This window comes from Candoia aspera, chromosome 6 (genome assembly GCF_035149785.1).
Source record: "Candoia aspera isolate rCanAsp1 chromosome 6, rCanAsp1.hap2, whole genome shotgun sequence".
Classification (NCBI taxonomy): Eukaryota; Metazoa; Chordata; class Lepidosauria; order Squamata; family Boidae; genus Candoia; species Candoia aspera.
The window spans coordinates 32085327-32109548 of NC_086158.1; the positions used below are offsets into that span (position 1 = coordinate 32085327).

The 24222-nt window shown below is 38.7% G+C and overlaps 2 protein-coding genes across 2 annotated transcripts in view; one reads left to right on the plus strand and one right to left on the minus strand.

Annotated features, from left to right (window-relative positions):
* The first annotated feature begins 2313 nt into the window (after positions 1-2313).
* Positions 2314-6909, plus strand: LOC134499709 (uncharacterized). Its single transcript, XM_063306508.1, has 3 exons — positions 2314-2591; positions 5118-5352; positions 6777-6909. The coding sequence occupies exons 1-3, from the start codon at positions 2327-2329 to the stop codon at positions 6907-6909; spliced, it is 633 nt and encodes a 210-aa protein (XP_063162578.1). The 5' UTR covers positions 2314-2326.
* Positions 6910-10399: 3490 nt separating this feature from the next.
* The window catches only part of LOC134500446 (guanylate cyclase soluble subunit beta-2-like), a 35037-nt gene continuing 21214 nt past the window's right edge, over positions 10400-24222 (minus strand). Inside the window, exons 13-16 of the mRNA XM_063307782.1 lie at positions 22972-23126; positions 12898-13112; positions 12462-12584; positions 10400-11229 (exon numbers count right to left, since the gene is read on the minus strand). Of these exons, the coding sequence (XP_063163852.1) occupies positions 11078-11229; positions 12462-12584; positions 12898-13112; positions 22972-23126 (645 nt within the window). The 3' untranslated portion in view covers positions 10400-11077. The remainder of the gene's footprint in view (positions 11230-12461; positions 12585-12897; positions 13113-22971; positions 23127-24222) is intronic.

Consider the following 24222-nt stretch of genomic DNA (forward strand, 5'->3'; position numbering starts at 1 on the left):
TAGGGTTCATGCACATCATCTCCCTTCCTTCGCCTGCTCCAAATTTTGCAGGTCTGCCTAGCATTGCACATGCCATACAAAAAAATAAATAAATAAATAGAAAGAGATGTTCCTGCTGTACAGCATAGCGCCCTGCACAGTTGAAAGCATGCATTTCCGCACATGCATTAGCATACATACAGTGTGTATCTACTGAAATGCTGCTCTTCAAAATGTCTACTTGAACCAAGACAAAAAAGATAAGGTGTATTCTTTGCCACCCATTCTGACCTTATCTGTTGTTTACTGGTAAACTGGCTGCTCCCAACACAGGAGCAGCCCAGCTTCTGAACTCCTGCAGGCCAAACCAGCTGAGGATTGAGTTTTCACATCTGCTAATGTTCTCTGGCCATCAGAGTTGTGTGGAAAAACTCAGTCCTGCTCTCTCAGCCAAGCCAAGCCAAGCAGTGTTGCTGTCTGCACAAACTGGAACACAGCATAATTTCAGGAGAGCATTTGGTGATTATAAAGCAAGAAACTAAGGAAAAAGAAAACAAATAGATAACCAAGTATTCATATGTAGCAGCTTTGGTCAAGTCAAGAGCCAAGTAATAGGCTGAAATGGAGGGGTGGCTACATAACGGATGATCCCTGTCCTCTTTTCAGGGCCCTCACAGCCTTGAAAAGTGATTGCTGAAAACTGATGGTTTTGAAGTGAGGAACAGATGAAAACTGCAGCTAAGCATTCAGCACTTCCCAGGGTCATATGTGGCCCTTGTCCACCAAGATTTTCCGCCTCCCACCACCTAGACCACAGTGGTATCAGTTTACCCACTGAAAAAGGCAGCCCCTTCTTTCTTCTTGGTAGAAAGTCAGTTCTAAGAGCAAGAGAAAATGAAGAGGGTGGGGCATATTAACACCATGGTAGCAGAGGTATTGAGTATATACTCAACAAGGAGGTGTTGAGTATATTCCACAGTGGTAAGCAGCACTGGGCACATTGTGCTGTTATGATAGTGTTCATTGAAATGCAACAATAAGCACGTTATTGCATTATGATAGTACACTGTTTACACCTTGGATTGAAAGCTGCCTGTTACATTAGACAAATAGATTGTTTTCCAGCAGTGCCTCCATAGTGTTCCTTTAATAATCTTGTCACACTCTGTCACCATCACATTTCCTAAGAGGCACAGCAACTGAATTTCTTATGAAGAAATTTTGAGCTGCTGCAAATGTACTTTTACTACTAATTTATGTGCAATCTTCCAGTAGCGTTTGTGCAAGCTTTGATAAATCACTGTGAGCACAAGATGTGTGTTCTCTTAATGTTTCTTGGGATTCAAGGCATGATTTCAATAATGGTCAACTGTTTTGCACAATAAATCAAAATACCTTTTTCATGAAAAAAAGAAAGATTACTTCTAAGGACATTGCTTTGGAAATAACTTTTGTGCAAAATGTTAATAGTCATGCCAACCTGAAAAAGAAAAGAGATGGGTCTTAGGGCTCTGCAGGGGTATTTTGCTGCACCTACACAGAGACAGTAAGTAACAGGAGCTGCCTGTGATATTGTCTTTCAATTCTAATGCAAGATTCATGCTTGATCTGTCTGTCCTTACCTCCTGCACTCTTTTTTTTTTCAAGCAAATGTCACAAATCATACTAACTGGAACAGGCTTGAAAGGTATTTGTATGTAATATATGAGTGTTTGTACCTTTTTTAGAAAACTCGTTGCTTAACAGGAATTGCTAGTCCTGCACATGGAATATTTCTGTTTGTCACAAAAGTTGTTTCTATGAAACAAAACCTTAAAAACAAAACAAGGAGCTGGGAAGTGAAGCAAATGTTCAGTGTGGATACGAAGAGGGGCATGTTGAATGAATTTGCATTCATCTCAGACTCTTGCTGAACCTAAAACGTTCAGCCCTCCTTCAATCAAGTTCATATTAGGGTAGAAGTGTTCAGCACATCCTGTGTGAATCTGAGGCTCAAAGCAAATGCAGAGGGAATGCTTCTATTAGTATTTCTTCTAGTGGCTTCACTACACAAATCAGCTTTGTGCTGCATGCAGGGCCTCTGCCTTTGCACCAAAGTGACTGCTGCCAAAGCAAAGCTCCGTTGGAAAAATGAAACCCTGAATGAATAAATCATGGAGAGGCTCTTAAAGCCTTGACAGTCTATCCAAGCTCTTCTAGTGGTGAAAGATGGCACAACGTTGAAAGCAGGCAGGAGGGTTTTTGTTGGGATGCATTTATGTGCCACATGAGCTCTTCACCATGGTTTCATGGTCTCTTTTTAAAGCAAGCCGTGTTGGAGCTGGGAGTCTGGCATGTGGAGGAAGAAATGGAGGGACACAAAAGGCTCATGCAAGTTATCCACGAAATGCAGTCTGAGATCATCAAGCTAGTACAAGAAAACCAAGCCCTTCGGGGGGAATTACGGTTTGGTGGGCAGAAGGAAACACAGCGAGAAGAGGGTGCAAGAGAGAACACTCAAAAGGAAGAAGCCTGCAGCCTCTCGAACTCAGGTGAAGGAACCACTGGTTCTCCAATGGCTCTGCACAGGAGTGTTTCAGCTGACTCTGCTTTGACACTACAAGAACAAAAAGGTACCAAGCAGCTAAAACTGCCAGTGATCAATCTGTGACTCTGGGGTTCACCTTTTTCTTTTGTTGGAGTCTCAAGCGTGAGACCTGAGACAGAGAGACAAAGTCAAGGACTGGGGTTGTGCATGTGCTTTGTTAAACCATGGTTTATCAAGTACACTTTGGTGGTCTTGTTTCACACATATACTAAGCTAAAACCAAACAAACCACAGTATTATCACTTAGAATATTGTGTGAACCAAGCTACCCATTTTCAAAATCCAGCTCCCAAATATTATTGAATTGGAAACATCATCCTCCCATGCTTCCTCGTACAATCTGGGACCATGATTGTCACCCCTAAAAAAAAAATACAACTCATAAGAAGTTGCTAGTTTAAGTGATAACCCAAACTTTCTGATTAAGCCTGAAATATATCACATGATCCAAATCTCCAGTCGCATGAACAACAGTGAGCTAATATGCGTGAGACTGCAGAAGCTAAGAAGTGAACAGTGTTTTGCAGAAATAAAGGCTGTTCTCAAGGTTGTGTAGAAACGGTAAAGGAGTTAGACACCAAGCAGCCTAGACTGCATGTCACAAGAAAATCTCTATTGGCTTGAACCTTAAAATTATTTGTGATTCATCTGATAACTCCAAAAGTAGCAATTGTTTCCCTTTGTTCCATTCATTCTTGTGCAATTCAGATTTCCTTTGTCTAATGCTGTAAAAACAAGAATGAGAAACAAAGTTGTCACCCAAATCTGTGTTTGAGCATCACTTGAAGGAAAAAATATCAGATGGTGATCTTTGTGAGGTCTCCTATCTGACATAAAAAATGGGAACTCATGGAATGGGGTTTACTACCAATGAGTCTACTTGTAGGATAGCACCTTTAGCCTAGGTATGTTATAGTCATTCACTCTATTAGTTGTGGCATAAATTAATGTTCTCACTACACCAATAATACTGACATTTTCTCCAGCAAGTTTTCTCAGAGGGCTAAATAGCACAATTTAAAAGACCCATCAGACCTATCCCCCTCAAAGTTCTATGAGCGTGAATAAGCTGAGGGAGTGGGAAATTGATATGTATTTTTTAAAACATAGAAGACATAATAATGTAGATGAAGAATTCTGAGCTTGGTCACAAGCAGGATTCAAAGTAGTATTAAAACTGTAGAAAATAGCAAAGCCACGCATCATGTTGGTTTGGATCTATTATGTTATTTCAGATAACAGAAACTTTGTATTATCTGATGAATATTTAATAAGCCTGGCTCAGTAAAGTGACAAAGGTCCAGTACCAACTTTGGAGGTTTTGCAAGATGGAGCAAAGCATTGTAAATCATAGCATTAGTACCATTAAGACTTATCCCATGTGTTTTCTCCTAGGTATGTGATAGTAGTAGATTTACACAGCAAGGCTTACACGCACAGATAAGTGGAGAAGACTGCAAACTCCAATAGAGTTTTCTCCAACTTGGTGTTTCCAGATGTGTTGTACTACACAATCCAAACTTACTACCCAAGATACCCAAAGTCCATTATGCCTGGAAGTTGTGAGAATTGTAACCCACAATATCTTAAAGCCATTAAGGTGGTAAGGAAGTAATCATAAGAGTGTTTTCTTGGCAGTATCCCTGAAAGTAAGAGGACTGTTTAAAAAAAGTTTCTCAGTTGCAGTAAATGTTTCACTGTTGCTTTTTCCAAGTATATTGAACAATTATGATCAGAGGTAACCAGAACTTCTAGAGAAATGTAGATGCTAAACTGTATCTAAATAGAACCTTTACCTGTATGAAGAAAAGCTTTGCTTGATTTCTTTTTTTAGGTAAAAAATGACCACCACAGAACTATACTTATAGGTTGGATAACAAATGTCTTGGGATGCAGTGCAAATCATTGTTTGCCATTTAGCTTATTACAGTGACCATAGTGTCCAAGTCCAAGACCATGTACACTATCCAGTTCTTATTAGAGAAAGGGAAAACTGAAACTGAAACTGGTTAGACTGGAATAAATATACCTATATTATACTTCACTTGGCTCTTAACACTGATCCCAAAAAAGTTGGATAACTTCCCCTAGTCTGATGCATTCCAGATGATGTTGAACTACAGCTTCCATGGTCCCTGACAATTGGTCATGCTGAATTGTGGTGCAAGAGTCAGAATAAACAACAGCAATAGAGCTACAGATTCTCCACAACTAGTCTATAGCTTTTTCCACATCACATGGATTATTTGGATTTTTCTGTTCCATTTTGTCTCAAATGTCCCACTCATATGATTTCTGGGTATGGTGATGAGATATCCATCAAATTTTGGACTGTCTAATGTTTGTTGCTCACATATGGATGGCTGTTTAACAGATATGCAACTATGTATCTTCTCTATAACTGGAATAGCATCTATGCTGCATTCTCAAGTACCTCCCAAAAGTCTTGTGGTAAGTTTTTCTTTTAATAGTAATACAAAGTGTCTCTTTGGTGGACCTAATGAAAGAGAAGGATTAAAACCCACTCTACATAGTTGTGTTCTTTGTGCAGATAACATTATGACTGTCAGGCGTTATTCCATCTCATCTGTGCCTTCACTTCTCAACAATAAACACCATAAACTTGATAAGAGGAATCCTTTCAAGGTATCCCTTGAAGTTAAGGGGATAAACGAACCACCAGTCTTTGCCACAGATGGACCATTATCCAACAAAGAAGATAAAGGTTTTGCAAAACTCCCATCAAATAAAAAGAGATCTTTCCAAGACCAAGTTTTCAAGTGCAGGTAGGTTAGATTACATGATAAAATGTTGAATAAGCTTCAATTTTTAAAAAAATGATTTGAAAACATCTGGTATAAAGGTGAGCAGACTTCATCATATGAGATATACCTTTAATACATTTTGAATGGAAAGATAATTTTTGATCAGCAAACTGCTGTGAATCTCCCTCTAACCCTATTTACAATCTCTCAGCAGCCTGAGGATGTGCTGCCAAATTCAGTAAGAAAATGGGCCAATTGTTGACAGCCCAATTTCTGTCTGTGGGGGTGTGGAGGTGAGATGAGAGGGGGGAATGGGAGCAGATGGCCTCTTAAGAATCTTCCATTTATGCCCCCATTCTTAATATATGCTTTTAGAAGCCCCAAAAATGATATTTGGCATTTTTTTGTTATTAGCAAGGATGAGAAACAGAGTGGTTTGCTTTGAATCTTAATAGTTCTTAGTTCCACAAACCAGAACCTGCTGTAAAAGTCTTAAGCTTAAGGGCAGGGATGAACTAAGTAAACATAATAGGATTTCATTGCTAGTGTACCATCTTTACTTTCAGGGAGAACCAACAATTATAATTGTTCTCAGTCTGTATACTCAAAAGTGTTCTTGGTGTTTGGGGTGTTGTTGGCTTCCAGATCACTATCAAGGGCATCAACAGGCATTTCTCCCTGGGCTTACTAACCTGGCCCAAAACATATAGGACCACCCTCCCAAACCTGAGCATACTTCATACATCTCCCCAAATTCCCTAACTAGCATGACCAGGGAAGATATCCAGATTCTTGAAGCTATACATGAATAGGGTCTTTATTGCTCATTCTCAGGCCAACATGAAAAGTATAACTTTACATGCTGATAATTGTTGAACTGAATGTGACCCCTGATGCCATTGCTGTCTTTCAGGGTGAATTTGTTTTTCCTTAACTTTCCCAATATAGCCTATAGTATTTTCTGATGGATTCCCATCCAAGTACTAAACAGGTCTGACTCTACTTAGCTTTTTAAGATAAGCCAAGGTTACCTAATAATATAGGTATAGCTAATAATTTGGAAGACATATTTCCAAATGTGAATTCTTTGTAAGACTGAGGTGCAGAATATAATGACTTCATTGTGGAATATAATTATCATTCTGTGCAAGATCTACACGAATACTCTTCTTACTGAAAGAAGTATGTGACCTGAAACTAGAGGTGCAGTTTACCCCAGATGAAAATAAAAAACAGTTGGCACATTTCTCTCAATGCTTTTATACAGAATGGCTCATTTTCTTTTTCCAAGTACTATACCATCAAAAGTTTTCTACTGGAGATGCTAATTCTGAGGTAGGATTCATCTGCATAAATAAATATAGTGTATTGTATTGATCAGTTTTGTTCAAGAAATTAAAACATGGCTTTCTACTCAAAATCTTTTGCATATATTTCTTTTCTAGGGGGAAAGTAAAGGCTGTCAGTTTCTTGTTGTCACCTTATTCAGGAAATCAAGGTTCTTTCAAATGCTTACAAAAGCAGAACACAAAGCAGAACACAAAGCAGTTAAGCACCATTATTGAAAAGGAAGTGTGAACTGGTGACTTTTTTAGAAGACCTTTGCAAATTTGGGGAATAAACTCCCTTGAAGTAATAGCCCAGGGTTGGGTTACTTTCACACAAAGCACTTTGGCAAATGCCTTTAGAGAATCACCCAGGCAAGCAGTGTTTCAGATCACTGGCTGACTTTTTAGCAGAAGAGAAGACAACATTGGACAGACACCATCACAACAGCTTTTGCATCCATGCTAAAAAAAAATCCAGTGAGTTAAAGGACTGCATTAAGCAGTATTTAATTAATATAATGATTTTCACTCTAGCTTTTTTAAAAGAGTGTTTAGTTCCTCTTTATAATGCTGAAGTCATAAATATTGTCATTTTAATATAATATGAGAGGTTGTTTATTAAGCTTTATATTTTAATTAACATTAAATGCAACAAGAAAGAAAAATGCACAAAAACTATATGCTCAGAAAAATCTGTCTCCTGTATATATTCATATCATGTTATTCTACTAAAAACATTTACATCAGAAGAAAAAAATTATGGAGAATTAACTAGTTTATGCAGCGTGTGTTTCTAAATAACCCTCCAAATGGGAATCCTTGCAGAAGAGGTAACTGAAAATTCATGTCCATTTAACATTGTTGGATTCATTTTTCTGCAATCATAAAAATATGCCATATACTTTTCCTTTGTGCTCCATTGGTTTTCAAATTATTGGTATATAATTCAAGAGACACAAATGACATAAAATATGTGAATAAGATAACTTCACTTTATTTGTATTGTTTTTGTACCTTTAAGCTTCTTATCCAAAGGATGCAATGGACATGTTTACCATTTCAGGAGATGAAAAGTTGGAGGCTTTGTCCATTGCATCTGAAGTCATCTAAATTGGAGTCTGTTAATTTAACATTTTACTGTATTAGAATTAGAATTATTAGTATTAATGTGGTATTCAATTAAAGTTCATGAACTAGGCATTCCAGTTCCTTGTTTCATTGCTGACTGTACTTTTGAGCATCTAATTTTAAGCAATTATAGACTATTTGTAAATAGGAACTATAGTTTTATTATTTTGTAAATAACGTGGTTAATAAAACTGTGAAGATGCAAACCAGCCTTTCTCAGATACCCTTGCTGTAGTTGTTACTATTTAGATTTCTAGCCTGTGTTTCATTTGACACCTCAAGGCAGTATACCTAGTATTCTCTCTTCCAATATTGTTTCCGCAATAACAATTTTGCAAGGTAGGTTTGGCTTTGAAAGAGTAATACAAAGTTGTTCAGGCAGCTTCTAGGCTGAATGTGAACTTAAGTGAGTCTCACGGGTCCCAGTTCAATATTCTCACTCCCTCCTGCCAAATATGTTACCCAGGAACATCTTCCTTAGCACTTGATTCCCTAAAGGATCATTCTTAGAAAATAACCTGGTGAGTGGCTAAGGTTCAGAAAAAAACACAGAAGTGATGGACAGCATTCCTGAGAGGCAAAAGAGCATCCCTGAGAGATTGGCAGGAAACAATCTCATTGATTTGCCTTCTAGTAAATGGCTATTTTGTTATTAACTGTATCAGCCTTAGCAGATATTCTGTAAGAGTGTCGGTATCACAGACAAAATTTGACTTGTCCATTGGTGCTCTAAGTCTTACTGATTCTGTGCATTGCATTCAACTATAGCCAAAGCTGTCTATATAATGATGACTGCATGCGCTTGTATGTAATGTCAGGCAACATTCTGGCCAAGGACGAGAATTACAGAAGACGCTGCAGATCTCATTTTTGTTTTGAACCTTGCCCAGTCACGAGTACTGCTTTCAAACCTCTATTCTTAATATATGAAAGTAAGAGCTGTATCATCCATGATCTGAGTTGACTGATATGTGCATTCATCTACTCATGCAATCATTATCTTATTACAAGAAAACAAAAACAGCTTCCCTGAATAAGTACATTTTCAATGTACTCAGAATATCAATGACTAATGTTCTCTGATGATAAGCTGAAAATATATGACAATACAGTAACAGACTTGTTGCATAGAACTACACCTGGTCTCACCCATTCTGTTTCCAGTTAGAACATCCAGGATGCTTTCAGGGACAGATAGAAATGGTTACATAATTGTTATCTTCTATTTAAACAACGTGGCTGATTGACACTGGAAAACATAGCCTTCTTTGTTAGTCTCTGTTTTGTCATTGAAGCTACTAGCCATCACTGTAACTTGCAGCAGTTCATTGTCTGTATGTCTGCCTCCACATGTAGACTTCCCATATCAGCAGGCAAAGGTGCATATCAATGTATCAGATATAAATTAGGTGATCTATTATTTATGAAAATAATACAATTTATGAGAACCTTTCATATAGTCCAGAGATGTGTGCAATCAACCACTACATGTTCTCTTTGAACATCCTATGCATTATGAAAAGCAACATTGGATTAATGCACTGGAAGTCATCAAGAATAGTAAAGGAAGGAATTGGGGTCAGTTAGAGGTAGTGGGCATTATCAGTATTTGCAAGGTCTATTGCCTATAGGGACTGCTCATCTTGCATAGACTATATAAGGTTAAACTTCTAGGAGATACTTGTTAATGATAGGAAATCTGATCTTTGAGGGATGGAGGGAAACACTGCCCTCACTGTATCATTATCTCTGTGTGTGATGATTTGTTTCCCCAAACCATGAATGAATGGCAACTCTTCCATTATATGGAAGGAGATAGATAAAAATCAATGTAGATAAAAATGTCCAGCCATGTTGAATCAGGACTGATACTACTTATACTGACCCAATGTGTATTCAGTTCCTTGGTAACATTGGGCTATGATTCTTAGAATACAGTTTGATAGAAAATTGATGCATCCAGCACTGACCACTGAATGTTGTTCAAGGCAATGATTGTCAAAGGCACAGGACAAGCTGAATTCTTTGATAAAAGTGAACTTCTTGTAAAAATATCTCTTTCTCAATCACAAGTGTTACTTTTCATGACAAAAAAAGGCTAATTTAATATCTCATATAAAACATTTATTGCCCAAAGAGAAAGTACCATAAATCATGAAAACACATTTACAGTGATGGTCATTCAAAGAAACATCCCACATCAGTAGACAATAAATCTGGTTGGGAAACGTGCTCCTCCCTTAATCAGCTATGGACTATAGCCACAATTGTGGACCTGTGTTTTGTTTTTGTTTTTTACTGATGCAAGGTTAAACGAGAATGTCAAAAAACTATAGATAAAGTAAAAAATATTTTATTCATTTTCAACATAAAGTATCTGTTATTTGTAGTTCCATGATGCCTTCCTTCTATCCCCGTTTCTATCACTGCTGAATGTAGTGTCAGATTAATTAGAGGACTGGGGAAAACAGTCCTAGCTCCAGACCAAACTGTTTTTCCTCCTGAACTCTTAACAGTGCAGATACTTTACTTTTATACATCTTGGAGGGTGTGCAGGGGAAAGGAGGAGAGGACAGGGCCATCTGCAGTAAGCTGATGCTTACTTGACAAAACATGCATCATGAAGTCACAAGGTAAGTAAAACAGGTTTGGAGTTTGCACTGGGTCATTGTGATGAGTATTTCATTATTTACTTCCTTTGGTCCATTCTGTGGATGCCTTTAGGTGAGAATATTGTACAGTTAGACGTATTTATGGATATTGGCCCTTTTCATAGTTAAAGGGAACCTCAAGATTGAGGGACAGGACCATTCCTTCTGCTATTCCAAAATGAGTATCAGTGCCTACATAGCAAAAGCAGTTGTACCTACACTAAACAGGGATATCAGCAGATTTTGGGAGACTCTGCAATCTTACATGAATGTAAAACCAGAAATAAATGGGAGGCATATTGATCAGAGGCCAGGAATGGGGAACAGTTGAATCTGTTGTGTTAATTGAGTTCAACAATTCTTTTTAAAAAAATATAAACAAATAAGAGAAAAAAGCACCACAAAATATGCTGAATGACCCTCCTGTGTCATAGATGAGGCAATGTCATACTCATACACATAAGGCAAGTTAATACTATGACCACAGCATATTGACATTTGTTTTGTTATTGCTACCAGTGATATGAAGAAATGTCAATCTTAGAATACATACTGGACCACAGTATACTGAGTAAAGACTCCAAGAGGGCTACAGTGAAATATAATAACAGAGGACACAGAAATACTCCAACTTCAACATTAAAGCAAATTACAGAAATTAGATCTGACATTCCTGATCCGTGGTGTCTCTGCGGCTGGCCTGTGTCTTCCTTGTATGAAATTATATGGATTTGGGTTTGGCTGCTGGTCACCATGGAGACTTGCATAGGTCTCTGCATCATGCAGTTTGCCTGTAAAGACATGTATGATCCTTTGGTGATAGGCCATTAAAATCATGGATCTGGTGGCAATAGGTACATCATGAGCCAGCTTATGCTTAGAATCTGGGCTGAGTTTAAAACTATTGTATGGTAAGTAATTGCTGAGCAGCACAGCTCTCTGTTTCCAACAGAGACATGCTACATGACAGGATGTCTCTCCTAATCTCTCTTTCTTAAAACAATCATAGACAATCATACCCAATTTATGGCCTCATTTGCTCTACTATAAGGACCTAGGAAGGGTTCCCAGAGCCTTAAAAGACGCTACCAAATGCAATGTTTTTATGTGACACAAAGGAAAAATTATAAAACACATGAGAAGTGATTATTTAACTGTATTCAATTATTTTACTTAAGCTTACAGTTAAATCAAAATTTGTTTTTGTCCTATTTTTCTAGAGCAGTTTTTTTCAACCTTAGCAACTTTAAGATGTGTGGACTTCAACTTCCAAAATTCCCCAGCCACTGTACATTTCTCCAGCCCCTGAGGATTTGTGTTACCCTGATAGTTAACTGTCTTAGTAATGAGGCTTGAGAAACCACAAAACTGCAGAAATATAGCTGTATGTGGCAGCTATGATGGATGTGGGGCTGAAAAAGCTTTGGGGTTTGGGGTGGAAGATAAGGCTAACCCTGTTACCCCATTGCTCCCTCTACCATGCATATCCTGCTTATGCAAGTAACACATGAATAGAGATATAGCTTGTTGGGTAGAATATTTATATAGCAATTGAACAAGTGCCTTTCCTTCCAATAGGTTCTCCACAGACTCACAGTGAAATGAATAAATAAGCGAACTCCAATAAAAATTTAAATCATAATTCAGTTGATACAAAACACTTGCATTCCTAATGCAGAATCTAAAAAGTAACTCATGAAGGAGACCTGAGAATGAACAGGCTTGCAAAACTAAAAGACAGAGAGACTAACCAATCTTTTCCTCCTTATTCACAACTCATCATTGCCTCAATTCAGTTTCTCCTCTTCATTCACTATCTTGAATATGAGTGCTCTGAGAGCCTGTTGCAGAAATGTAAGCATTCTGCTGCCATTGGGCAGGTGATGGATTTACTTGTTGATACCTTCATTAGTTTAGGCCGCAGCATATGGCAGGAATGGACACTATGTCTCTCTTTGAAGGGCAGATGAAAATTAATGACATTATGGTCCTAATCTCATTAGAGTACTTTTCTTCTTATTACCTGTTAAATCCTTTGTTCTTGATTCATGTCTTCCTTTAACATTGGTGTGGGTTTCTGTGGGACTATCTGCATATTTCATTGCTACAATAGGAGGCAATTCCTTGTCTGAATTTAGTGGGACATCTTTAAAGGAAAGAGAAAAAAGGCTAGAAAATTTGCAGTTTGAAACCATTTCAGTCAGCTAGTCATGCTCTCCATAAAGATGCCCCTCCACCCCTCAACATTCTGTCAGTATTCTAAGGCCAATGAGCTTGCATAATACTCAAATGCCCTCTGTCACTTCTACAACTCCTGAGATTTCCTCTTAAGTTGGCTAATGCTTTCCTTTTATGCATGGGAGTCTTGGATAGATAAAACATGGCATCCGAAACTGAGCATCAGAAAGAAAAAAGCAAATAATTAAATAAAATAATATATTGCTTTTCCTTTCCTGTACCTTGTAAGAATGAGTTTTGCAATCCATCAGCCTTGCAGTCTTGAGACACTTGAGAAGATTCGTGGCTGAGGCCAGCATCTTTAGTCGGCCTTCCCATGATCTCATTCTCAGTTGCAATTGTATTTTGGACCAGAAAATAAGTGTGCATTTTTCCTTTGCCCTTCACATCAATTTCTCCTCTTTCCATAATGTCAAAATTCTTCTCTTTCAGGCATCTGACACATAAAAGGAACAGCAGCAATGGACAATGTAATTGTTTTTTTACTAAAATTAATCAGCTAATCAACATTTTTTACAAATGGTTCACTGCTATAGAAATAGCTTTCTCTCCCATTCCATTTCCCCCCAAGATTTTAGATTTTAAGTTTTGTCTTTACTAAAGCAACAGCAGTACTGATACTCACCATTACTTCACTTTACTGGCTTTACTGGCCATTTTTCTGGATGACTTTACTGGCATAAACTGATACAGTAAGATCTACTGTAATTCCAGGTGCAAGAAATGAATCATGGCTCCAGAAAGACAGAGAAAAGTTTTTTGAGCTATGGCTTTCCTGCCGATCCTGCCATGACCATGCACATTCAATCAACACCTGTATTTCAGTATTAGAAACCCATACTGTTATGGATCACTATGACCATTGTTTTAAATAGTAAAATACAAGGTGATATACAGAAAGCTCATTTTCCACATATAGAAGTTGAAATATGGCTGCCAGAAAAAGTAACAGGAAAAGAGGTGATTGAGAATAACCAGAGAATTGCAGACAGCGTTCGCAACAATCTGGTAAGAGATGATGGAAGGTGGGGACATCACCATTTCCATGCCATGCTGGACATTAGGTCGAGCCACCCCTTTTCTAAATCACCCGATATCTATTTTTTTAAAGTTTATGTACCCCAAGAGAGGCTTTCTACATCAAGAAGTGCACTTTCTTGGTGCTTATCATTATTTCTGGATTAAATTTTTAAAAAACTTTTTTAAATGGGCTTGTTTTCCCATTAAGGGAAAAGGGGGACTTAAGGAGGACTGAGAATATATAATTGCCTCCCTGCTATTATTTTTGTACTGAATTTGAAGGATTGAATATTTTCCTATATTTCCCTACACATTTACCATTTTGAATATTCAGCTCTCAGTTCACTTTCCCTGGGACCTGCTTTTTAGTACACTTTCTTTTGTCTCAATTTCACTTGGAACTTTTCCATTAACTCATTAACTCCTATCTGTGCTAGTCAAGTATCTAGGAGGTGCCATAATCTACTACCTGAAACATGGAGGATTTTAAGGAGATTCTTTCAGAGTTCCATTGTGAATTTAAGCAGACCTACAAACGGATCTTGTCAGATCCCTGTCAAGCTATTTTGCAAGATATTTGGGATATTGCAGAAGATATCTGCTTTAAAATGTGTGAGGACGTTTTGGAAGAAGATGAAGAATCTATCCAAGATGGAGAAGTTTCTACTGACAGTGAGACTGAAGTCCTTTTTGAAATGCCAGATGAAGATGAAGGGGTTAAAGGGACAGCAAATCAAAAATAACATTGCTTTTCTGAGGGAATGTTATGGGAAAGAAGAACTTCTGTTCTGTGGAAGGTTTTTTGTTGAGAATTCTGAGTTCTAAAGGGGGCAGTTGGGCTGTTTGATTTCTGTATTAAAAATGCCTTGTGTGTTAAATGGAGATATGTAAATGACTTGGTATATTTCAAGGTGGGGTAAAAATATTCAAGGATGTTTAATTGGATTGATAATGAGGTTTTTATGATTTCATTTATTTTTAATGATTTGGATTAAGATTTATTGGTTTCTTTTTAAGGTTAGTTTAATTTTTAAGGTATCTATAAGGTATAATAACAATTGTTTGGTTTTAGGTTTAATAGGGTTAAGATTGTTGTAGTATTATTAATTATAAAAGTAGACAATTTATTAGTCTTTATAACTTGATTTTTATTATAGTGGATAGAAATATATAGAATAGTGTTAGGAAGGAAATAAATAAATGTTGTTTTGGGGGCAGGGAAGCTGGTTTAGATATAAACACACACACACACACGCAAACCAAGGTGATGCACTGTCCCCACTGCTGTTCTGCATGGACCTGAACCCCCTCAGCCAGATTATTTATTTATTTATTTATTTATTAATCAAATTTATCACCATCTCCCAAAAGGGACTCTGGGCGGTTTACAATAAATCACAAGAACTGGACATGAATACAAGTTCAAGAGTGGAACTACCATCAGCCACCTCCTCTACATGGATGACATCAAGCTGTATGCTAAAAGTGAACAAGACATCAACTTACTGATCCACCTGACATGGATCTACAGTGAGGATATTGGGATGTCATTTGGACTACAGAAGTGTGGCCGGATGGTAGTAAAGAGAGGGAAAGTAGTTAAGACTAATGGGGTGGAACTACCAGCAGGCCACATAGTAGACATACAGACCAGCTACAAGTACCATGATATCCCACAGGCTCATGGGAACCACAATGAAGAGGCCAAGAAGACAGCAACATCCAAGTACCACCAAAGGATAAGACAGGTCCTGAAGAGCCAGCTCAATGGGAAGAACAAGATCCACACCATCAACATGTATGTCCTGCCAGTCATCAGATACCCTGCCAATACAGTGAGCTGGCCAAAGGATGACATGGAGGCTGCTGATGAGAAGACCCAGAAACTCCTTACCATGTACGGAGGCTTCCACCCCAAGTCCAACACTCAGAGACTGTACACCAGGCAGAAAGAGGGAGGGTGGGGTCTGGTGAGTGTCAAAGCCACTGTCACTGGATGAGACCCAGAGCATCCAGGAGTACATCAGTAACAAGGCACCTATAGATGAGCTGTTGAGAGAATGCCTGAGGCAGCAGCAGACATGGAAGGAAGATCAAACAGAGGAAGTGCCATGGCAAGACAAGACCTTGCGTGGGACGTACCATCGACAGATAGCTGAGGTGGCTGAACTTGGGAAAACCTACCAGTGGCTGGAAAGGGCTGGACTAAAAGACAGCATTGAGGCACCGACCATAGCAGCACACGAACAGGCACTAAGCACCCGATCTATAGAAGCAGGGGTCTACTACACTAGACAGGACCCAAGGTACAGACTGTGCAGAGAGGCCTCAGAGACACTCCAACACATAGTGGCAGGGTGTAAGATGCAGGCAGGAACAGCATACACTGAATGGCACAACCAGGTAGCTTACATTGTGTACAGGAACATCTGCACAATGTAAGGGCTAGATCCTCGCAAATCCAGATGGGAAATTCCACAGAAAGTTGTGGAGAATTACAGGGCTAAGATCCTGTGAGATTTCTAGATCCAGACAGACAGGCAGGTACTGGCCAATCAACCAGACATCGTGGTAGTAGACAAGGACCAGAAGACAGCGGTGGTGATAGATGTAACAGTGCCAAGTGACAGCAACATCAAGACGAAGGAGTATGAGAAGCTGAAGAAGTACCAGGGCCTGAAGGAAGAATTAGAGAGGATGCAGAAAGTGAAGGTCAAAGTGGTCCCAGTGGTGGTAGGAGCACTTGGAGCTGTGACTCCTAAGCTGGGAGAGTGGCTCCAACAGATCCCAGGGACAATATCTAAGCTCTCTGTCCAGAAGGAACAGCTAAGATACTGCGCAGAACCTTCAAACTCCCAGGCTTCTGGTAGAGGACCCAAGGTTGAGGAACACACATACCACCAAAGGGGTAAGAAGAGAATTTTTCATATTTAATATAAGGGAAAGGAGAAATTTTACTTAGTGATTTTCATGTGTACTAATGGAATGATTTATAGAAATAATGTGATCTTGGTTTGATATAGAGTAAGAGATTGATTATGGAAAGTGCTGTATATTCTTGTTATTGAAAGTTGAAGTCACTTCTTTATGTAACCTTTAAAATTCTTTTTCTTGTGTTTCTCACTTTTTAAGTTTTGTTTTTGTAGTTTTGTTTTGTTTTGTTTTTGTAGTTTTTATCTTTGCTTTAAACTCAGTAACATTCTTATTTAAAAAAAGAGAAATAAGGCAGCAAAACTTAACAATGGCAAAAAGACATATCCAGATTTATATGGCAGGGGGAAAAACCAAGAGTTAAATATAAGGTCCTCCAAGATGCAGAGGAAAGAGGAGCACTGGGATTAGCTGATTTTAAATTGTATTTCGCTGTCTGCTGTTTGGTTTGGATGAAAGAATGGCTGTTGTTAAGAAATAAGACACTTAGATTTAGATCAGTGATGGTGAACCTATGACACTCATGTCAAAGGTGACATGCCACGACATTTTGGGTGACACGCCAGTGTTCACCAACACCTGACAACAACTATTCTCCCTGTTTGAGTTACCAAAGAAACTGAACAAACAAAAGGCACTGCAACTCCCCCCACCCATCTATCTCCCCCTCCCTCTGCCCTTTTGGCTGCCCAAAATTGGATTGTATTTTTTTTTAATAAATGAATACGTAAAGAATTGTTTCTTTTTTGTTCAGTGGGGGGAGGAGACACGCCAGCAGAGTCAAGGTAGGCATTTTCTGAATTTTTGACACACCAAACCCAAACGGTTCACCATCACTGATTTAGAAGGTTATGGTCTGAGGTTTGAGTGGCATGGTTGCTTATGGTATGATAAAGTTAAAGTAAATGTTGATTTTAAAAATCATTAATTTAGGAATGCCATACAACAGATATGGAACAGATACAAACGCAGGCTATGCCCGAAAATACATTTGTTGGCCTCAGCTCGAGAAGTGTCTTATAGAAAAGAAACAGCGGGCAAAGACAAATGGTTAACAAATAAAGACTTGCTAGCACAGGAAAATGGGGCGATTAAGATGAAATCAAGAGAACAATTGACTGCAGAGATGTTTAGTTTTCAATGGTTCTCATATACATAATTAAGGGAAAGATTTAATATAGATTTTAAAAAGTACTAGGATTAGAATGTGATAAAATTGAATTTGAAAATGAATTATGTACAAATGATAAACATATGATTGCTAAAATGTATAAACTTTTGTTGAGATTTGAAAAAGAGGAAGAGCAAGTCAAAGAATGTATGGTAAAATGAGCCAAGAATTTGGGTTATAATATTCAAATGGATCAATGAGAGACAATGGTGTTAAAAGGTCTGAAATTCACATTGTCTAACAAGTTAAAATAAACTTTTTTAAAATGATGTACAGTTGATATATGACACCAGAGAAATTTTCTAAGATGTATAAAGGTACTTCTAATCACTGTTGGAAATGTGAAAAACATGAAGGGACATTTTATCATGCAGGGTGGGCTTATGCAAAAGTGAAGAGCTAATGCATATAAATACATATGGTGATGCAGAGAGTTTTAAAAATTAACATTCAGATGAAACTGGAATTTTTCTTTTTAGGACTTATGGACACTCAGCTAGAAAATGCTAATGGACAAGTGGTTTTATGTATGGTAACTGCAGTGAGGTTATTATATGCACAAAGATGGGAGACTACAGAAATACCAGGATTGTGAAGATGGGTGAGTTTGCAGGAATGGCTAAATTGACTTGTTTGATCAGGGAGGAAACTACAATTGTTGTTTAATTGTTCAGTCGTTTCCGACTCTTTGAGACTTCATGGACCAGCCCACGCCAGAGCTTCCTGTCGGTCGTCAACATGCCCAGCTCTCCCAGGGTTGAGTCCATCACCTCTAGAATATCATCCATCCATCTTGCCCTTGGTCGGCCCCTCTTCCTTTTGCCTTCCACTCTCCCTAGCATCAGCATCTTCTCCAGGGTGTCCTGTCTTCTCATTATGTGGCCAAAGTATTTCAGTTTTGCCCTTAATATTATTCCCTCAAGTGAGCAGTCTGGCTTTATTTCCTGGAGGATGGACTGGTTTGATCTTCTTGCAGTCCAAGGCGCTCTCAGAATTTCCCTCCAACACCACAGTTCAAAAGCATCGATCTTCCTTCTCTCAGCCTTCCTTATGGTCCAGCTCTCACAGCAATATGTTACTACGGGGAACACCATTGCTTTAACTATGCGGACCTTTGTTGTCAGTGTGATGTCTCTGCTCTTAACAATTTTATCGAGATTTGTCATTGCTCTTCTCCCAAGGATTAAGCGTCTTCTGATTTCCTGACTGCAGTCAGCATCTGCAGTAATCTTCGCACCTAGAAATACAAAGTCTTTCACTGCTTCTACATTTTCTCCCTCTATTTGCCAGTTATCAATCAAGCTGGTTGCCATAATCTTGGTGTTGTTGCTTTTTGAGGTTTAGCTGCAAGCCAGCTTTTGCACTTTCTTCTTTCACCTTGATCATAAGGCTCCTCAGTTCCTCTTCACTTTCATCCATCAGAGTGGTATCATCTGCATATCTGAGATTGTTTCTTCCAGGGATTTTAACTCCAGCCTTGGATTCCTCAAGCCCAGCATGTCGTATGATGTGTTCTGCATACAGGTTAAATAGGTAGGGTGAGAGTATACAGCCCTGCTGTACTCCTTTCCCAATCTTAAACCAGTCCATTGTTCCGTGGTCTGTTCTTACTGTTGCTACTTGGTCATTATACAGATTCCTCAGGAGGCAGATAAGATGACTTGGTATCCCCATACCACTAAGAACTTGCCACAATTTGTTATGGTCCACACAGTCAAAGGCTTTAGAACAGTCAATAAAAAAGAAAGATATGTTTTTCTGAAACTCCCTGGCTTTTTCCATTATCCATTGGATATTGGCAATTTGGTCCCTAGTTCCTCTGCCTTTTCTAAACCCAGCTTGTGCATCTGGCAATTCTCGCTCCATGAACTGCTGAAGTCTACCTTGCAGGATCTTGAGCATTACCTTACTGGCATGTGAAATGAGTGCCACTGTTCGATAGTTTGAACATTCTTTAGTGTTCCCCTTTTTTGGTATGGGGATATAAGTTAATTTTTTTCCAATCTGATGGCCATTCCTGTGTTTTCCAAATTTGCTGGCATATAGCATGCATTACCTTGACAGCATCATCTTGCAAGGTTTTGAACAGTTCAGCTGGGATGCCATCATCTCCTGCTGCCTTGTTGTTAGCAATGCTCCTTAAGGCCCATTCAGCCTCACTCTTCAGGATGTTTGGCTCTAGCTCACTGACCACACCGTCAAAGCTATCCCCGATATTGTTATCCTTCCTATACAGGGCTTCCATATATTCTTGCCACCTTTTCTTGATCTCTTCTTCTTCTGTTAGGTCCTTGCCATCTTTGTTTTTGATCATACCCATTTTTGCCTGGAATTTACCTCCAATGTTTCTAATTTTCTGGAAGAGGTCTCTTGTCCTTCCTATTCTATTGTCTTCTTCCACTTCCGCGCATTGCTTGTTTAAAAATAATTCCTTATCTCTTCTGGCTAACCTCTGGAATTTTGCATTTAATTGGGCATATCTCCCCCTATCACTGTTGCCTTTTGCTTTCCTTCTTTCTTGGGCTACTTCTAGTGTCCTTGCAGACAGCCACTTCTTAGTTTTCTCTTTCTTTGGGATGTATTTTGTTGCCGCCTCCTGAACAATGTTGCAAACTTCTGTCCAGAGTTCTTCCGGGACCCTATCTACTAAGTCCAGTCCCTTAAATCAATTCTTCACCTCTACTGCATATTCCTTAGGGATATTAGTGAGCTCATATCTGGCTGATCTGTGGGTCTTCCCTAATCTCTTTAGTCTGATCCTAAATTGTGCAAGAAGAAGTTCGTGATCTGAACTACAGTCAGCTCCAGGTCTTGTTTTTACCAATTGTATAGATGTCCGCCACCTTTGGCTGCAAAGGATGTAGTCAATCTGATTTCGGTGTTGTCCATCTGGTGAAGTCCGTGTATAAAGCCATCTCTTAGGTTGCTGGAAGAGAGTGTTTGTTATGCAGAGTGAGTTGTCTTGGCAAAATTCTATCAGCCTATGTCCTGCTTCATTTTGTTCTCCCAGGCCATGCTTACCTGTAATTCCAGGTGTCATTTGACTGCCCACCTTAGCATTCCAGTCTCCTGTGATGAAAATAACATCTATTTTAGGCATGTTGTCCAGTAGGTGCTGCAGATCCTCATAGAACTGCTCTACTTCAGCTTCTTCAGCATCTGTGGTTGGGGTGTATATTTGGATCATTGTGATGTTAGATGGCTTGCCCTGAATTTGAATTGAGATCATTCTATCGTTTTTTGGATTGTATCCAAGCACTGCTTTAGCCACTTTACTATTAATTATGAAGGCTACTCCATTTCTTCTGTGGTCCTCTTGTCCACAGTTGTCATGTTCATCGTTCCAATGGTTTGTATACATCGTAACGTTTCGCATGTCATGTTTCTGATCCGTGTCTATCATCTGCGGGGTGGGGAATTCCAGCCCTGCCAGGGTGTTATCTCTGTGCTGCCCTGAAGGAATGTGTGTTTGGGTTATGACATGTATTCAAGGTTACTTTCCCAGGCAGATGTGTGACGCTTGCCAACGCTGGGAGGGGGTGGTTGCGATGTTGGGGTGGGGGGCGGGATCGGCTTTGAGGCGAGGGTTTTTAGTTTGTATTTGGCGCGCTTTTGCATATTCTCAGCTTTCTTCATATTTGCATACTATCCTTTCAATAAATCAGTTTTATTCACTAATCCCTGGTGAGACTGACTTCGTTGGGATAAGGCAATCATTACAACAGTAGTAGATCTGGTGGTCATTTGATGTGAAGTGGCCCATTCCAGTCCATTTCAGTTCACTGACGCCCAGAATGTCTATCTTTAATCTTGACATCTCACCAATAACCACATCCAATTTGCCCTGGCTCATAGATCTTACATTCCAGGTTCCAATGGTTGATCCTTAAAACATCGAATTCGCCGTTCACCACCAGCACCGTCAGCCGCTAGCCGTCCTTTCGGCTTTCAGCTAGCTGCGTCATCACATCTGGGGCTAGTTGAACTCATCCTCTGTTCCTCCCCAGTAGCATTTTGACCATCTTCCGACCTGGGAGTCTCATCTTCCGATGGTATACCGACATATCTCTGGTTGTACTGATCCATTTAGTTTTCACGGCAAGAATACTGGGGTGGGTTGCCATTACCTTCCCCAGGGATCGCATTTAGTCTGACTTCTCTGTCATGACCTTCCCGTCTTGGGTGGCCCTTCACAGTTTAGCTCATGGCATCATTGAGGTGCTCAAGCTCCAGCACCATGGCAAGGTAACGATCCTTTGCTAAACTACAATTACTTTTATAAAATGCTGGAAACCCTTTATAAATTTTTTGCTGAAAATTGATAAAAATTAACTGCTAATTTTGAGATTTATTGATTAAAAAGTTATGTTTACAGGAAGAAGGAACTATGATATGCAATATGGGAGAGTGGAGATGGTAATTGCAATGTTTATAACTGCTGCAAAGAAGATCGGAAGTCACTTCTTTAGATATCTTTCTTTTTCTTTCTTTTTTGTTATTATTCACTTTTTCTTTCTTTTATAATCTTTTTCTTTTTTCTATTTTTTCTTCTATGTTTCTGTATTTTTAAAAAAAATTTGTAAAATCTTTTAATAAAAATTATTTAAAAAGAGAGAGAGAGAAATAAGGCAGCAAAACTTCATGAAGAAAGGATTTCCAGGCAGAATTGGATAAGGAGCGAAAGGGATGGCTTTAAAGCAAATAGATTTAAATGACAAAATAGAATGCACGTAGATCAGACTCTTACTAATTGAGTTATTATATTAATGATGTAATACAATGCAGGTTGCTTGTTTTAATTTAAGCTACAGTAAATGTTACCACAGAGACTTCCATTGGCATGCATTCCATAAATGTGGGGCACCATCAAAGACCTGTTGCCAAAATTTCTGTTAATCCAACAAGCAAGGAGAGGAGGTTTAATCTTTTCCTACCCAGCATCTTCCCTCCCAACATGGTACAGCAATTGGCTATCCTGGTTGTGAATTCTGGGAAAACATTTCAAAAAAGAAAAAATATATATTACCCATAGCACAAACTATGTATCTCAAAAGCAATTTTCCCTAGTCCAACGCAACCTGATCCCTTCTACTTTTCTTAAATTTCTTCTCCAAACTTCCAACCAGGCCAGCCAATAATAAAGCAATGGTTTAAGAACAATAACATTACTTACTGATAAACACTGCCACTGAGGTGAATTTTGTTTGGTACTCCATGGCTCTCCATCCGAGATGCTATATTCACTGTATCTCCAAACAAGCAGTAACGTGGCATTTTTTCTCCAACAACCCCCGCAAGGACAGACCCTGTATGGATCCCAACCCTAATCTGAACAAGGGTTCAAATAATAAAAAATATATCACTAACTTTATACTGAATCCAATTGCTCTTTTTTTAACATATATTCGTCAAATAGCAATAAATTATAATCCAGAGCTCCTGGAGGTGAAGTTCATTTTAAAAATACAATACTGTTCTTAGTACAGTCAGCAAGCTGAGCGTATAAGTTGCAGATGTTGCCTCACATAAGCAGCAATCAGGTATATGGAAAGAGAAATTCATGCAGTTCCAAAGGACTTGTTGTGTATCACTTCAGTATAACAACATTGTAGGAGGACAGCCATGTTAGTCTATGGTAGCCAAAAATCAAGAGTCCGGTAACACCTTTACAGCCAGAATTTTTTTTAAAAAATCCACCTTTCTATTTTGGCCATCATCAGCCAATAAGTCTCCTTAATACTGTTTTTTTAATTGATCATATGGCTGGGCAAATCCTTCAAGTAAGTGCTTTGAAACATATACAGGTGTAATACACATGCGGATACAGCCAGGAACAGTTTCCAAAGCGGCCATGTGAGCCTCAAAAAGGATACAGCTGCTTTAACGATGCAAAAAGAGGCAGTTGGTATTTTGTACGTCCTCTTTCAAAGCATTTGCACAGCCCTTAAAGTTTATTTTTATTCTAGATTTTATTCCATCCTTTTTCCTGGCTTTAAATCCTGGCTTTTACTCTGATTTTTAATCTGCTTTTATTTTTAAACAGTTTAGGATCTACTTTAGGAGTACTTTGATACTCCTGTATGATCAAGATTCCCTTTCATTTCAGTGGAAGAATCAGTTTCATCCATATATTCATTTGCATTTGTAATGCTTTCTTTTCTTCTGAACTGAATGGAGCATCCCTGGAGGCATGGGAGTTTTAAGTATAAATTGAAGCCCAAGAATTTATGGCTCTAGACATTGATTGATATTCAGCTATTTCATTAGAGTTACCAAGCAAACTAATAAAGTCTCTTAGATGTTAGCATTTTAAAACATCGACCAAGAAGGCAACTGACTGCCAATAAATCACAAAGTCCAAGGTTGATAGTTATATACACTTTTTCCCCTTGTGCCAAAACATCTTCCTTCATAAAGAATAGAC